Source organism: Populus euphratica, unplaced genomic scaffold (genome assembly GCF_000495115.2).
Source record: "Populus euphratica unplaced genomic scaffold, PopEup_1.0 scaffold93.1, whole genome shotgun sequence".
Classification (NCBI taxonomy): Eukaryota; Viridiplantae; Streptophyta; class Magnoliopsida; order Malpighiales; family Salicaceae; genus Populus; species Populus euphratica.
This window is the reverse complement of record NW_011499873.1, coordinates 1,611,180-1,626,827: the sequence shown is the minus strand read 5'-3', so window position 1 is coordinate 1,626,827 and position 15,648 is coordinate 1,611,180. Positions and strand designations below refer to the sequence as shown.

Below are 15,648 nucleotides of genomic sequence, written 5' to 3'. Positions count from 1 at the left end.
TTTCTAATGAAAGAAATGTTATTAAAATGATTTCTTAAGAAAATAATTAATAGTAATTGATGCGCAAACTAATCCAAAGAAATCTCTCAATGGTTGAAAGAGAATCATCATGGAAGATGACCAACTATATATTCATAATACTTGGTGTATATCAGCATCACATCCTGCCGATTTCTCTCACATATTATATTGCAATATGTGTGTGTATTTTGACAAATATATGATGGCTATAATCTAGTCTTTAAAAGGATGGAGGAGAAAAGAAACACAGAGCACAGCAACAAAAGCAAGAAGTTGGAAGGGAGCTCATGGAAAATTAATGGCTTATAGGCTTTATATATATATATATATATATATATATATTATGTCTTATGGTAAATTCTACTTTATTTATTTGGGAACTCCTAAATTGTTTTAAAATTTTCCTCCTTTTCTCCTCCTTTATGCCCATTAAACAATGAAAATGCCATTTTACCAATCATCCTTTCCCCTGTATAGGAAACACCCATCATTGCTCCCAACAATCCTTTTCAACCTTAGAAACCTGAGCTTCTAAGATATTCCCTCCTTCCATTCCTTTTCTCTTATGCTTCCCCTCACTTCTCCCGGTTTAAATACTCCTCCATCTTTTATTACCTTCTCCTCCCCTCCCCCCCTGAAAACACACCCACCTCCTCCTCCTCCTCCTCCTCCTCCTCCAACTCTTATGCTACCATCCCATCACTCTTCTTTCCTTTATACTTGCGCGGAGAGCTGTTATAGTGAGTGTGAGTGATCAGTGATCCTCCCCTGATTGATTCTTCCCCTTGAAATTAGCACAATGGATCCTTCCTCTACAAATTCTGTCAATGGTTTCTACTCTTTTCTAACCAGAGGGATCGATGATCTTGAACGTGTCTATCTCTCTAACAACTTCATGTCGATTCAATTCCTTCAAAGAGTTCTTTCTTTATTAAGATCTTTTCATTCTCAGTTGACTTTGCTTGTCCAAAAACTCCATTTGCCTGTTGGGGATAAGTGGCTTGATGAATACATGGACGAGAGTTCTAAGCTATGGGAGGCATGTCATGTCCTTAAATCAGGCGTATCCGGCATCGAGAATTACTATTCTGCTGGATTCAATATCACCTCTTCTCTTGACAGTCATCGCCATCTTAGCCCCCAGCTCTCCCGCCAGGTTCAAAAAAGAAAATCTTATCCCCATCCCTCCTCTCATTGCTTGATTCATTATACAAGAATATCTGAATTAAACTTCACAAAGGACTGTTCTTTATGATATACATATATATTTTTTGAATTCTTGAAACAGGTCATAAGGGCAATTTCCGGGTGTAGAAGGGAAGCAGTGGGATTAGAAGAAGATAACAGAGCTTTAATGGAAACAAGAATCCAACCGCTATCTTTGAGGTTTGATGAGAAGATTTCTATTGAATCCAAACTCAACGGATTCAATGGTTTTCGAGGAGTTCTTTATGCAATGAGAAACGTAAGCTCTTTGCTACTAATGATCTTGCTCTATGGACTGGTCTATTGTTGGCCAGAATCAAGTTTTCTGCGGGGAGGGTACGAAGGGTGCTTGTTTTTTGGATCAGCTTTCATGATCTCAACAGGAAGATTGCAGCAGAGAGTAGCAGCAGAGATAAACCAGATAAATGGGAGGCCAGGGATTCTTCTTTACGAGTTCAGGAGATCAAAGATGGCCATGGAGGAGCTCAGAGGGGAGCTTGAGAGAAAGTGTGGACAAGGAGGAGCTGTAGAGTGGGAAACAGAGGTGGGGATGAGAGAAAGAGTGGACAACTTAAGAGGGTGTTTTGGGGTGTTGAGATCTGGAGCCGAAAATATTATCGGGCAGCTCGATGATTTCTTTGATGAGATTGTTGAAGGAAGGAAGAAGCTTTTGGACTTTTGCAGTCATAGGTAGGTAGGAAGAGAGAGAGAGAGAGAAAAGAAGAAGAAATAGAATGGTTGAGAATTAAAAAAAAAAAAATACAAGGTAGATGAAGCAGTTGTTGGGGTGGTTGTACCTTTAAGCCTTCTCTTCTCTAGTTATTTTTTCTCCTTTTCCTCTTAATTTTCATATATTTTTCCTTTCCCCTTCCATATGGATTTCTTGTTTGTTACGGTTGCCGTGGTAGTTCTGTAGGTTTTGGTTGGAAACCAAAAGGAAAAGATGTTGAACCGAACAAAGTAAACATGAAAAACATTGGGCAGTTCAGTTTAGTTCAGGGAGATCGAGTTATTGTGCAGGGACTACGTTGTTACGCTTTTTTGACATGAAGATGAAAATCCAGCTTCTTGTTGCTTCCTACCATTTATTACAGTGAAACAACACAAAGGGAAAGCTGCTTCTTGTAGGGACAGAGAGATGCGACATGTTCGAAAAAATCCTTAGATTTTCCTCTTGTTCCGGTTGCGTAGTCATGGAAGTGCTCTTTAGTTGTTACACTAAATGACCAATCATTCTAGTAGTGAAAAATGATGGAAAAAGGAGACCTAGAACTTGTAGAGAGGACTGTGATATTCCTGAGTTTGCTTTAATTTCAAAAGAAGCCCTCCCTCTTAGCTCCTTGGGAAGAAATCTTTTGTCTGATACGGGTTCACTTTGAAAGCAATGGAGTTGATGATGAAAGCTTCTTAGCACAGCACTCTTCTTCTCGACATGTCGCTTCTGAACTCTCTTTCTTTATGATAATCATGTTATGCTTGCCAATTTCTCCCCCCTTTTTGGGCTTGGGAAAATATAAAAAACACAATATATGGAGGTCACTTTCTCTTTTCTAACCGTATCTCATGCTTTTTGTCCCTTGCCGGAAATTCATGCCTTGCTTCCCTTCATGGGTTCCATATGAGTATGCTTAATAAACTAACTTGTAAAATAATGGGGAATAAAAGGAGAAAAGATAACGACAAAATCTAGCTAAATAAATAAAGCTAGCTGCACCAGAAGCAGGCAGTTTTTGGCAGCAAAGTAGTGTTCCAACAAAGCTGTGGGCAGCCGGCAGCCGGCATCACACTGCGAATTATCATTACTCTTGAAAACCCAGCACCATGCCTTTAATTATCACAACCAATTATGCTTTTCCATTCCGTCCTTGCAACAAGATTTTAATAACAGATGAAGGAAGCGATGCTAAAAGAAAAAAACCAACCATTTACAGTTGTCCCCCACCTTACCACCTCCCCTGTACGGTGAACTAATCTGGGGTGAGAAGAATAAAGATCCCCGTAAAAGAACCGAGACTGAAAGACACACGATTAGACAAGTACAGAAAGATAGGCAGCCAAGCAAATGCTGAAATTGACATGGCTTCAAGCAGAGCAGCATATCACCATTTGAATCTGCATTGGGTTCATTAAAGAAGAAGAGCAAAGTCATCACCGAGAGCAAGATGTCATTACAATGTTTTGCATGTTATTTGCATTTGATACAGCAGACATCCTGTCTTCCTGTTTAAACCATAATCAAGATGTATCAAAATAACGCTATTTTATTCCGAGCAATCAAAACATAAAGAAACTTAGTCCATCCTCGAAAAATTTTAAATAACTCGTGATATAACTTTACAAAAAAAGAAAAAAAACAGCCAGGACGTTGTAATAATCCGGCAACATCCAAGAAATTCATTATGGTATTTTACACAGGATGAATGAAGAATAACAAATACAGTAAAACGGGGGGAAATGGATGGGTCACCATGCGGAAATGACAGTGAGCCACAATGGCAAGGAAAAAAGACCTACAGCAAGTTGCCTCTTTTATATATTCAAATGTCAAATCCTGGCATGGCAAACTGAGAAGCAAAAATCTCAACCCGGTTTCGAAGCTCAACAATGTCTTTATTGTTATGAAGACCTTTGAGGAAATCCTTTTTTCCATGTTCCCTCTGCACAATAGTCGTGATCTGAGCAGCTTTAAGAAGAAAGTCAGCAATCGTCTCAAAATCAGCCTCTATGCAACCTCTTGATGTCATTGCAGGAGCACCTTAAAAAGGTTAAAATTATGAAAAACTTGGAAATTGAAGAAAGCATGGTCCTCATGTTAACATGATAGTAACTTGACAATTACATGCAGGAATTCAGCGCAATGAAAAATTTGGAATTGAAGAAAAAGGAGGAAGCGGGAATAAACATGATCTATTATAAGACCTATTGGAAGCTAAAAACATCTCTACTTTCTGCTGAAAAAAATCATTTTGTTCTGCCTTTAAAACTATATCTAATGCATGAAGAAATTTGATTGAGAATTTTAAACTCAATATACCTATAGGTGGCTTTATATTAATTGGAAATTGAAGCTTGACAATATAACTACTTACCAATTCTCACTCCTCCAGGACAGATCGCACCATTGTCACCAAATATGGCACTTTTATTTAGAGTGATGTGGCACATTTCACACACCTTCTCATAACACTTGCCTGGAAGAAAGAACAGGAAATATGGTCATTAGGAGAGCAAAAGGAACATACAAACACATGCACTGATAATTTTATATATAACAAAAAAAGAGAGTCAACGTCATGCATAAACACTCCCTTTCTCAGGTTTACTAGGAGATAAAACTGAGAAGAAAAGTTACATAAACACAGAAAGGATGTAAGTTTACATAAGCAGTCAATGCTATTTAATTGGAATGAGCACCCCACCCATGTCTCCATCTACTGTAGACTTTGTCGCTATAAAAGGTTTTAATACGAAGATTCTACAACTATAAAGCTAAAAGGAATTAGGAAGATGAATCAGGAATCATATACAACTGCTACTTTGAGCAGCGTTTGGAGATAATATAAATATTTAAGAGCAGTGGTTTGGAAGGCCCTTGAGCTTTTCCCTCCAATGTTTTCCTTCTCCGGGCAGGTAATGATATATGCACTCACCCATGGTCTGTCATCATCCAGTGGGTCCCAACTTGAAATATGGGTCCCAAGAAGAATCAGGTTATCTTGAAAAGATAAATGATAATTTTATCTAAAACAGGCTTAACCCTAATGCCTACACTAACCCCCTTGGGTATAAAAATAAGTTAGAAGTAACGTGAAGGGGGGTATTCCAGAAAGGGGTTTGCTGCAATTGGATTAGACAAGAGAGTAACTTTGTCATTTCAAATGTTCCTTTCCCCACGCTTTGACTTGAATGGTGATGCATATATGGGCGAGTAACGTTTCCACCAGTGGCAATTCAAATCTTCTCCACTCGAATGATTACTCACTCTTCTGCACAGATACTTCTGCTCAGAGCCAAAATTAGAAGTCTGCATAACCTAGATTTTCTAGTTCATGGCTACCAGAATCCTTGTAACGAGAAAAGGCAGTGGAACAGAAATGCACATGAGAATCAAACTGAAACTCAAAGTAGTCAATGTACTAAGAAAATACATTCTATCTAGAATTCCAACGGCACATAATATCAAGAAATAGGAGCATACTACATTTCAATTTTGAATATCAATACAGTCAAGATGGCAGCCTGCTACCGTGCAAGGTATGTAATCTCATTGTGAGCAGAGTGTTTCTGAGTTTTAAACATCATATGCTCACAACAAAAAAAAAAAAAAAAGGTTTTAGCCTTATGAAACAAGGACAAATATTGACTGGACAAGTGGAGAGGAGAACTCGATGCTGATCAAGACGAGGCAAAAAATATGCGGATGAAAAGCGTTAACAAGTAGAACTTGCACATCCAATTTCAAGGGTAAACTATTTAGCACAGATGACATGTTGTCTAAAAGTCTAAAACATGATGGTATCTTTGAATTTGTTCTGTTTAGAGCTGACTGTATAGTTTGCCAAAATTCTATATTACAGCACCTAGGAAGTGATGGCAGTGACTAGTTCTATGCATTCTAAGCACATATTGCTGATCAATGAAAAAAATTATAAAAAAGAAAGAAAATATAGTGTGATGAACCACCTTAAGCTTCATAATAATATGTAAATTATGATTCAGTTTTTTTTTTTTTCCAGTGTAACTAGGGGGGGCAACTATGAATTTTGGTGGTCATTCTCACAATCAAGATAAAACAGGCTACAAAGAGATTCATATAAGTGGAAAAATTTAAAAATTTATTGCCATTTACTTGCCAAATCAGTCTACATAATCATGTCCATTCATTTTAAGAAATAAGTAACATTTCTATCCATTTTCATAATACATGATTTTCATCAAGTAATAAATGATACTTTACACCCAAAAAAGAATCCATTGACATTGAAGTGTAAAAAAAAGGGAGGAGGAGGAGGCACAATGACCGAATTGCAAAACAGCTAAAGCAGGATTGCTATTAACTTTAATGCATAAGAAAAAACTAAATCTTGGGCTACTAATGTAAACATTGCACACGGATAGAAATATAATACCTGTTAATCCCCAGGTAGTTAGATCCCAAAGCAACAAATGGTTATCAGTCCCCCCAGTCACAAGTCTGCATTTTCTTTTCAACAAAGCAGATGCTAATGCCTGAGCATTTTTCCTCACCTGTTGCATATATGCTTTGTACTCTGGTGTGGCCACTTGTTTTAAGGCTATGGCAAGAGCAGCAATGTGATTATTGTGAGGACCCCCTTGTGTTGATGGATGGACTGCAAAATTTATCTTTTCTTCAAAGTCATAATGGCTGCTAGCATCACCATGACTAAGAAGCATACCAAGCTTCCTCAATTTTGGGCCTTTCCTATAAAAAACAATCCCACCTCTAGGACCTCGAAGACTTTTGTGTGTTGTAGAGGTAACAATATCACAATATTCAAATGGACATACACATTCCTATGAAAGAGAGACAAAACAATAGTAAAGAAAAACTACTGAAAAATATTTTGCTAATTTAATTGCACAATATTGTTTGTTCTCAATACAAATATGGACTCAATAGGAAACTGTTTTTTCAGTCATCAAGCACTTAGAAAAAGTATGCTTTTAGCAAATAAATCCACATTACAATCTGAATCCTAATACAAAAACCATGCCAATGTTTAGTTCAGGCATTTACAGCAGTAGGCAAGTGGTAAAGATAAAAAACCAATCAATTCTAAGCTATTAAATTCCATTTCAGGAAAAATAATTGATCCTGAAAGGATTCAGCACCAGAAATAGAAACAGAATGGCTAGAGAGTTTACTTGAGAAGGGTGTGTATCTATCTGTTATTGATATGTCATTTGTTAAATCACCACATATATTTCTAAATGCATCCCAGTATCTTGCTCAGATACAAATTAGAAGTTAAATAAGTGGCAACTCATGAGACTAGAAGTACAAGGTGATCAATCAAGCACTCATGACATTAAGTGATAGATAATTTTGTACCCTATCTTCAAATTCAAAACCGATATCAAAATGATAAATAAAAAGTAGAATGCTCGTGGAAATTATGCAATATCAAAATCTCAAACCTTAGCTGCTACGAGCCCGCTAATGTGAGCCATATCACACATCAAAACAGCACCAATCTTATCCGCAACTTGTCTAAACCTCGCATAATCCCACTCCCTCGGGTACGAACTCCCACCACAGATCAGTATTTTGGGTCTAAAATCCATAGCCTTCTCCTCCATCTTATCATAATCAATATACCCGGTTTGTGGATTCACCTTATATGGCAGACTCTCAAAAAAAATTGACGAAGCTGACACATTCTTCCCTCCAGGTGTATAATACCCATGACTTAAGTGCCCTCCAGAAGGCGAGTCTAACCCCATGATCCTATCCCCGGGCAATAAAAGCCCAGTGTAAACTGAAAAATTCGCTGAAGTACATGAATATGGCTGTACATTAACACCCCATTTATCAGAATCAAGTCCAAAAGCTGCCAAGGCGCGACTCCAACAGATCAATTCAATTTGATCAATATTTTGATTTCCCGTATAATATCTGGAACCAGGCAATCCCTCCGAGTATTTATTAGTTAAATGACTACCAAGAGCTTCCATAACTGCACGGCAAACAAAATTCTCAGATGCAATCAATTCAATACCTTTAAACTGCCTTTGCTTCTCTTTTTCCATAATCTCATGAATTTCAGGATCCGCGACGGGAAGAGGGTGGTTTCCCCATGCCCGAACCATGGCCCGACGAGACTCCAAACCCGGATCCATAGCAACCCGTTTGGAAGAACTTGTCGTCGATGATGACGATGATGATTGAGAACTATTATCTCTTGGTCTCTTTATGCACACTTGATGACCCAAAATGCTAAATTGTTCATCTTCTGTTTGGTTTTCTTCGTGATCCATGTGGGTTTCTTGTTTTTGATCGAGTAATTGCAGTTGAATTGGAATTGAACTTGAGTGAAATCGAAGCGAGAGACCTGATTGCGCTGCTTGTGTTAAATCCATCTCTAATAAAAATTAAAATTGGGGTTTTTTTTCAAGGATTTTTGGTTATAAGTTTTCAGGGGTAAGAGTAGAAACAACAGAAACAGTGACAACAACGTTTAAAGCATTTGCAACGGGAGTAACGTACTCTTAATGTGTTAACGGAGGAGGTTTCCATTAAAATAAGAACAAACCCTAATTTGGAAACTCTTGAGAGATTTGTTGTTGAGTTTGGAGAGGGTTGTCAAATGACAAGGGGAATGAGCCCGGACCGAAAAATGGAACGTTGGTGAATTGACCGGGAATAGCCGGTAACATCAAGTTTAACTGGAGATTTTCTTATTAAAATATATTAAAATAATTTTTTTATTTTTTAAAATTAGAGTTTATACAAAAATATATAAAAAAAATAATTTTTCCCTGCATTCCCAAACGGTGTCATAGCACCTGACCTGCGCGTTCCTTTTTTTTATTTATTATTATATTTTTTAAGACCGACCGGCCATCCTTGATTGAGAGCAATTGTAGTTTGGGCCCGAATGTACAATCTGTCAATGGGCTAAAGTCCATCTTCTTGCTTGCTTAACTAGACAAAACCTTGCGGTTGCTTGTCTATGGAGTCCTCCTCCTCCTCCCTCTCTCATTGGGATTATTTGGGTTTGTTAATTTTGCGACCCGTTCTCGCAATCTTGTTTGTGTTTTCGTTTATATCTATTGGTATGTATGCATTTCTATTTTTTCCTCAGTGTTTCGTTCGTCTTTGACAGTAAATTTGAGGATTTGATTGGTGGAAATTTGATGATCAGGTTAGTGTTTGGCATGGAAGCTAGTGCTGGTACATGTGCCTTTGGTTCAAGATATTTTCGGCCTGCGTAAAAATCCCACCAAGCCTAAGCCACTGACCCTTCGAATATCAAGAATTTTTTATACCATTGAGCCCCGATATTTCACTCCTGCTGGGTAATTTTGTTCTCCTTAATTTTGTTTATTGTTGTTCATTGATTTATTTTATTAAATTAAGAGTTCAGGTCGGAGTCTGAATTTGAAAGTCCTGTACTTTGATTTATGTATATAGTTAATTGGATAGTTCGTTTTTTATGACTATTGTTGTTGTTCTAGGATTTCCTGGTCGAAAATGGGTCACAAAGTGCGGCTCTTAGCTAGAAATCAATCAAGTAATATTGTGATGATGACTCAATAACCAGGATTTTAGCTGTACTAGTTTTATCCGGAAAAACGGTAGTGGGTTTCCAGTTGTTATGCTGATCTTGAATACTACGACAGCTGAGTGTTTCATAGAACGACCCGCAAGGTGTTTTTCATTAGTTTTATGGATACCTGGTCACGAAGAAAAGCATGAGATATCTGTGGGAATTGAGGCAGTGCAGTTATCGTTGAATGGTGGGCTTTAGATGGTTGTGTTCATTGATTTTAATGCCATGGATGTGATCTTTGGCATGCTATATATTTCACATGGGTTTTGATGGCTTCTTTCGTGGCTATTGTTGGCCTAGTGTGGGTTAGATAGTCTTTGAAGAAAATGTAAGGTGGATAGTCAAACCTCACATTGAATGCCATATGATGCCTTATGAGTTGATCGGTTTCACCTTAGATACAGTATATTGTTCTGATAGTTTGTTCCTGGGAAACATTTGTCTTTATCAAATGTGATTGATTATCATAGTTGCTTGAGAACTCTTTCTTGTGGTGAGGATTTCCTGAAAGAAAGGTTCAAGGCAGTAATAATAGAAGGGAGATCCTGTGTTTGATATCGTAGGTTTTCAAGTTTTCCCATGGCTTGGTAAGAAAAGAGGATTCATCTGGACAATTTCCAGTGACTTAATGGGTGTCAGGTTCTGTGAACAACTTGGGGTGGTTGTTGGGCCTTTCAGTGTTGATTCTTTTGCTCTGCATTTCATCTCTTCAGCTCATAATCTATGATGCGCACAGCCTAGAAGACATACCAAGTTGAAAAGAAGAATAACCTCCTTTGGTTTGTTACGGAAGTTTTGGGCACTTGCATTTGAGGATATCGCATTTCTTCAAGTAGCATAGGAATTAACAAGGTCATGTAGTTTTTGATGCTCAAGTCCAAGAAGGGCAAGAAGGGTGTAATCTTTGATGCTTAAGTTAGGGGGATCTGGGATATAAACAGTGTTCATTGAACAGTATGGATATAGGGAGTGTGTTGTTGAAACACAATGATATAATTAAACTTTCTATTAGCATCTAATGTATTATTGAACGAATATCTGTTAGAAAATTACGAGTTCTAATGATAGCAATGCAGGATTAACAGCTCTAGATCAGCAGCAGATTGAACCTCTTGATTTCTTGCTTGTCTTGGGAGCGAGAAAGGGATGGCAGATGAATAAAAAAACCACACCCATCATTGGTTCCCATTAGAGAAATCAAGTTTCAGATGATCATAAAGACTTAATCGGGGATTGTGCTTGTACACAAGTTTGCCAATACCCTGAAGCTGCGTTGATACAAAAGTCAGTTGATCACAGCAGGTTACCCAATCTGAAGTTCCATGATGTTAATTGTTCGAGAAGCCAGCTTCAATCTGAAGTTGATTCCTGTTAATGCTCCACCTGTGTCTTTGTCATTGCTGATTGGTATTTTGTATCAAACGAATTTGTGCTCTAATGAAAAGCTCTTTTAAGTAAACAAGCATTTTGTGGCTTCCAAAGTGCATGTGAAAGGGTAGATTTAGCTATATCGTGTCATCAGCGCATGATAGATATCAGTGTTTTAACAAAAGTACAGATGGGGTTTGTCTTCTTCTAATAGCTAGTTTATAGATGATTCTAGACATCAAGGAGCTGTAAAAATCGCTTGACATGTCCCAAATAGTCTTGCTTGCATTTAGACAAGATGGGATTTGCATTGCGTGGTTTCAAGTCAAAGAAACATTATAATAGGTTGCAGGTCTCGCAATGCTAATTGAGGAGTCGATTTCCAGTCTGATATGTATGTCATCCGTTAACGCAGAATGGAACTATCGGGCTTCTAGAGCCAGCTTTCCACATCTCCACAAACTGAAAAGTCAAAAAGAGAAAGTAAAAGGATGGTACGGCATTCATCTTCCAAGAAATGCAGTGCAAATAGTAAAACGCGCTGGCATAAACACAGATTAAACGAAAGTTGCACTTCCACGCGATGAACCAACTGGTTAACGCATTGTGATTGTATACACGTGTCAAGAAGACTTTGTTGCCCTTTCCTGAGCCCAAATGTCTCCTAGAAGTTTATAACATAAAAACTGAATTCTACAGTCTCAACGCCAGGGGATGATTTTATTTTTTATTTTTTTCACCTGGGCAAACATGAATTGATTCAACAACAAAAGTTTCGGAACTGATAAACAATAACCACATGACGGCAAGTCAAAGGAAATACTCATTTTCAAAACTTGCTTGCCCAGCAATTATATCGCTAGTCCATTCCAGCAGCTGTTGCAGGTTGCTCAGCACGTTTCTCGGTACCCACTGAGGATTTTTTGTTTCCAGGCCCAGAAGAAACTTTAACCATTGCTGGTCTTATTAGCCGATTCCCAATGAGAAATCCACGACGGAATTCTTGAATTATAATGCCCTCTTTGTACTCTTGAGACTCTTCTCGGGCAATGGCCTCATGCAGCTACAAGAAAAAAGAGCTCAATTATTAACAGAAGGCATACTGAATTTGTTCATGAGCTAACACCCATATTACTCAAGTTTACAAGCATTATTCCAGTCGTAACTTCCCGAAGACATGTTCCCTGATGATTCAGACAAAACCATTTACAGTATAGTAGCTCTTGTAGCAAAAGCAAATATAGTTCCTTTTATTCAAACATCATAGATCCATGAATTTGACTTCTAATCAGGAAGTAAATCTAAGAAGCAGAGGTTAGTAGTGGGAACTGCCAATCAAAATCTCAAATTTCACCCAATTTCAATTTATTCTCAATTTGGACAAACAACACTGGCAGTGCATTGTTTATTTATTTATTTATTTTGTTTATTCATGCATAAACAGAGTTCTGGAAATTATTGCATGCACATGCAGAGATGACAAAAATAAAGTATTAATCAAAATTAATCACAACCCTAAGTACTATCTCATATCCAGTGATTAATCAAAAGCAAAAACAAGCAAAAAGAAAAGGCATCATTCATAAAACCAAGACCAAAAGCAACAAGAAAAGGCATCATGCATAACACAATGTACAAAATGAAGTAAACTCCAGGAATTCGCTCTTACAGAAGGATCAAAAGGCTTTCCAACCGTTGGCACTGCAGCCACATGCAAGTTCCTCATAATATCCACCAATTGCTTGTATATACCCTGGTAACTTGAATCAATTTTCTTTTCTTTTTCTGTTTCCGGTTGTATTTGTTGCTTTGCTCTCTCAAAACTGTCCACCATGGGAAGAAGGCTCTCGATCACTTCTCCCTGGGCATCACTCCTAATTTTGACCCTCTCCTTGTCTGACCTTTTCCTAAAATTATCAAAATCTGCTTGCAAGCGAATATATTTCTCCTTCCCAGAGGTTATCTCAGCGGATAAAGATGAAACTTTCTGGAGAAATTCATGATTCTCTTTTTCTATGGTGCCTACCTTAGCTTCAATATCCAATATAGTCTTCTCATCTCCGTAAAAAATAGCCTGCCTGTAAGTTTTCATAAGGTTCTTTAAACCGGGTCCTCGTTTCTGACCTTCTTGGATCTCAATATTCTCATCCTTCCCATTCGTCTAAATAGGAGTGATTATGGCAAAGATAGCAAAGACAGGAAGAAAAAGAAAACATCACATAATGATTTGATATGAAACTTGTGTTTGTTCTAATAGAAAACAAAATTGAAAACGAAAAGTTTTGTGATCTTGGCTGTCTATTTCCATGGATACAAGTGGTTGGGAATGGAAAAAAAGAAAAAGGTTAAAAAGGAAAAAGAAAATACAACATACAGTGGGTGCAGAGTCTTCAGGTGCGAGATAAGTCTTCAAAGAACGCCTTTTAACGTTGTTGATTGGGATTGGAGAGGAGCTGGAGGGAAGGGAGGCGTTGATGGGTTTGCATAGACGGAGGGGCATTTGGTGGAGAGGTGATGGGGTTTTGGTTTCTAGGGTTTTGGAGGGTTTTGAAGAAAAAGAAGCAGAGAGGCGAGGAGGAGCTAAGAGAGTGTAATTGGACAGGGAAACAGCCATTGAATGATGATAATAATAAAAAATAAAAAAATTGACGAGGAAGAGTGATGGTGATGATTTATGGGCTCTCAGTCAGGAATGTACAGTTTGTTTATTTTGGTTGTTTTTCTTGATCCTCGGTTGAGCTTTGGAGCTCTCCCTCTCCCTCCCCCTCTCTTTCTCTCTCTAAGATTTGTCTAGAAGGATGAGCTTAATTTGTTTATTTCTTCAGCAAGAGAGAGGGCCAAATTAGTCTCACATCGAAAACAAGTCAAATCAGATTGTGTTCATTCTGCCCCAAGTTAGTGTCCGTGATTTATCAATGATTTATTTTTTTTTTACCTGAGTTTTTAACTATTTTTAAATAGAAGTTAGGTCCACCAGGTTTTTTTATAGGTTGTTTATTTTATTGTTTTGCCTTCATTTTTTAAAAAATTATATTTTATATTCTAAGGTTTATAAGTTTAAAAAAATTTATATTCTCATGCTCATGTATTAAAAATTTAACAAAATATATCAAAATTATTTACAGGATTATCATTATATTTGATTTAGATAGCATTTGATTGTTGTTTCAAAATAAAAAATAATGGAAATAAAAATATGTTTAGTTGAAAAGATAAAGATAAAAATAAAAATAAATTTATTTTTATACTTGAAAACATAAGATATATATATGTGTGTAAGAGAGAGAGAAAGGTTTAAAAATATAATATTCTTTATTTGTAAAATATCATTATAAAAAACATTAAATTTTAAAATTATTAAACTAAAACATGTAAGATAAAAATTATTATTATCTTGATTTTAAAATCAGACTTGATGGTTGATCTAAAGCAAAATTTAAGTCACGAGTTAAAAAAATCGACACAAGAATTAATTAGTTATTATCATAGTTTTAAAAATAAACTTGAAAGTTGATATAAGATAAAATCCAGGTCAAGAGTCGAGAGGGTAAATCCAAGTTGATTAAAAAAATAATTAAAATAATCTTGTTTTGACCTAGAAAAAATCAAATAAATAAATTAATATGTTTTTAACCTATGTTTTATCTTAGGTCGACCTGATTTTTTTATGGGTTAAGTTGGGTCAAAATTTCCTCTTTTTTTTTAAATCTAACAGGTTTAGACTATAGATCAATTAGGTAACATGTCGACCTGTTAGACCAATTCTGATTTTATAATTAAATTTATTATAATATTATTAATTTCAAAATTAGGTACAAATTAAATTAAAAAATAATATATAATTATTTTTTAGATGTGTAAAGTTAACACTAATACATATTAAAAATAAAATAAACTTTTTATATTTTATTTCATCATATCTATCAAAACCAAATAAAATATAAAAATATTAATTTTATCATGGTTATCACTATCAAGAAGTTATGTATCTATCTCCTTTTCTATTTTATCTTTCTTGTTTTTACAATCTTCTTCTATTTTGTCATGAGATAATGATCAAACACCACCTTAATTAATATTTATAATATTAAATTATTAATATTACAGCTTTGCCATCCAACATGTAACTACCACTTTACTGTAACTAATATTAGAACTACGCCCAAATAAACAGAAACGAGTAAAAACTGTCGTCGTGTTGGTTTCAAATCCCTCTTGTGTTGCCATCTTCTTTCCCTCACTGTACCTTTTACCTCTTATGTATCCCTTTTCATTCCTTTCTGGGTATTCCCTTCTTTTCTTTTCCTCGTGTTCTTCTCCTTTTATTACTTGCATAATGGAAGAATGATTTTTTAGTATAGAGCATTACAGCCAAGCAGTAGCCTTCATTAACAAAGTTTTGGTCTTCCATGTTATGACAAAGCTCCAATTTTTTTCTGCAGATTTACCAAGTATACTAAAACGCCCTGCTAAAACACTGAAGGAATCTACAATAGCGTCTAAATTTCTTTTGTCCAAATCGTTCTTCAATTTGTTATTTCAATTGCATTATTCTATGCCCAGTTTGCTAAAATTGTTAGGATAAGCAAACTTCAATGGAAAGGGGTGTTTTTCCTTGATTTCTGACTGGATTGTGACCTTGAAAGGTCTGAAATATCTATAGCTTTTGATGTGATGGTTTTTGTTGGTTGGATGTTGCTATTATTTGAACAGAGAAGATGGAAACAACATTTATATTGCTTTCTTGTAATCAATTGAG

The 15,648-nt window shown here is 36.3% G+C and overlaps 3 protein-coding genes and 1 long non-coding RNA gene across 4 annotated transcripts; 2 read left to right on the top strand and 2 right to left on the bottom strand.

The window, feature by feature from the left end:
• Window positions 1-423: 423 nt before the first annotated feature.
• LOC105127877 (uncharacterized) lies at window positions 424-2,781 on the top strand. Its single transcript, XM_011029341.1, has 2 exons — window positions 424-1,177; window positions 1,310-2,781. Exons 1-2 carry the CDS (start codon window positions 821-823, stop codon window positions 1,919-1,921), a joined length of 969 nt encoding a protein of 322 aa, XP_011027643.1. The 5' UTR covers window positions 424-820; the 3' UTR covers window positions 1,922-2,781.
• Window positions 2,782-3,518: 737 nt separating this feature from the next.
• On the bottom strand, window positions 3,519-8,600 carry LOC105127876 (serine hydroxymethyltransferase 7). Its single transcript, XM_011029339.1, has 4 exons — window positions 7,387-8,600; window positions 6,357-6,762; window positions 4,317-4,418; window positions 3,519-3,982 (listed from the first exon to the last, which is right to left on the bottom strand). Exons 1-4 carry the CDS (start codon window positions 8,326-8,328, stop codon window positions 3,765-3,767), a joined length of 1,668 nt encoding a protein of 555 aa, XP_011027641.1. The 5' UTR covers window positions 8,329-8,600; the 3' UTR covers window positions 3,519-3,764.
• Window positions 8,601-8,929: 329 nt separating this feature from the next.
• Window positions 8,930-9,683, top strand: LOC105127875 (uncharacterized). Its single transcript, XR_842719.1, has 3 exons — window positions 8,930-9,024; window positions 9,114-9,267; window positions 9,427-9,683. It is a non-coding gene; the product is annotated as an uncharacterized LOC105127875 (long non-coding RNA).
• A 1,722-nt stretch (window positions 9,684-11,405) lies between these two features.
• Window positions 11,406-13,678, bottom strand: LOC105127874 (Co-chaperone GrpE family protein). The gene is made up of 3 exons (XM_011029338.1): window positions 13,264-13,678; window positions 12,559-13,050; window positions 11,406-11,952 (listed from the first exon to the last, which is right to left on the bottom strand). The coding sequence occupies exons 1-3, from the start codon at window positions 13,501-13,503 to the stop codon at window positions 11,749-11,751; spliced, it is 936 nt and encodes a 311-aa protein (XP_011027640.1). The 5' UTR covers window positions 13,504-13,678; the 3' UTR covers window positions 11,406-11,748.
• Between the last annotated feature and the right edge of the window lie 1,970 nt (window positions 13,679-15,648).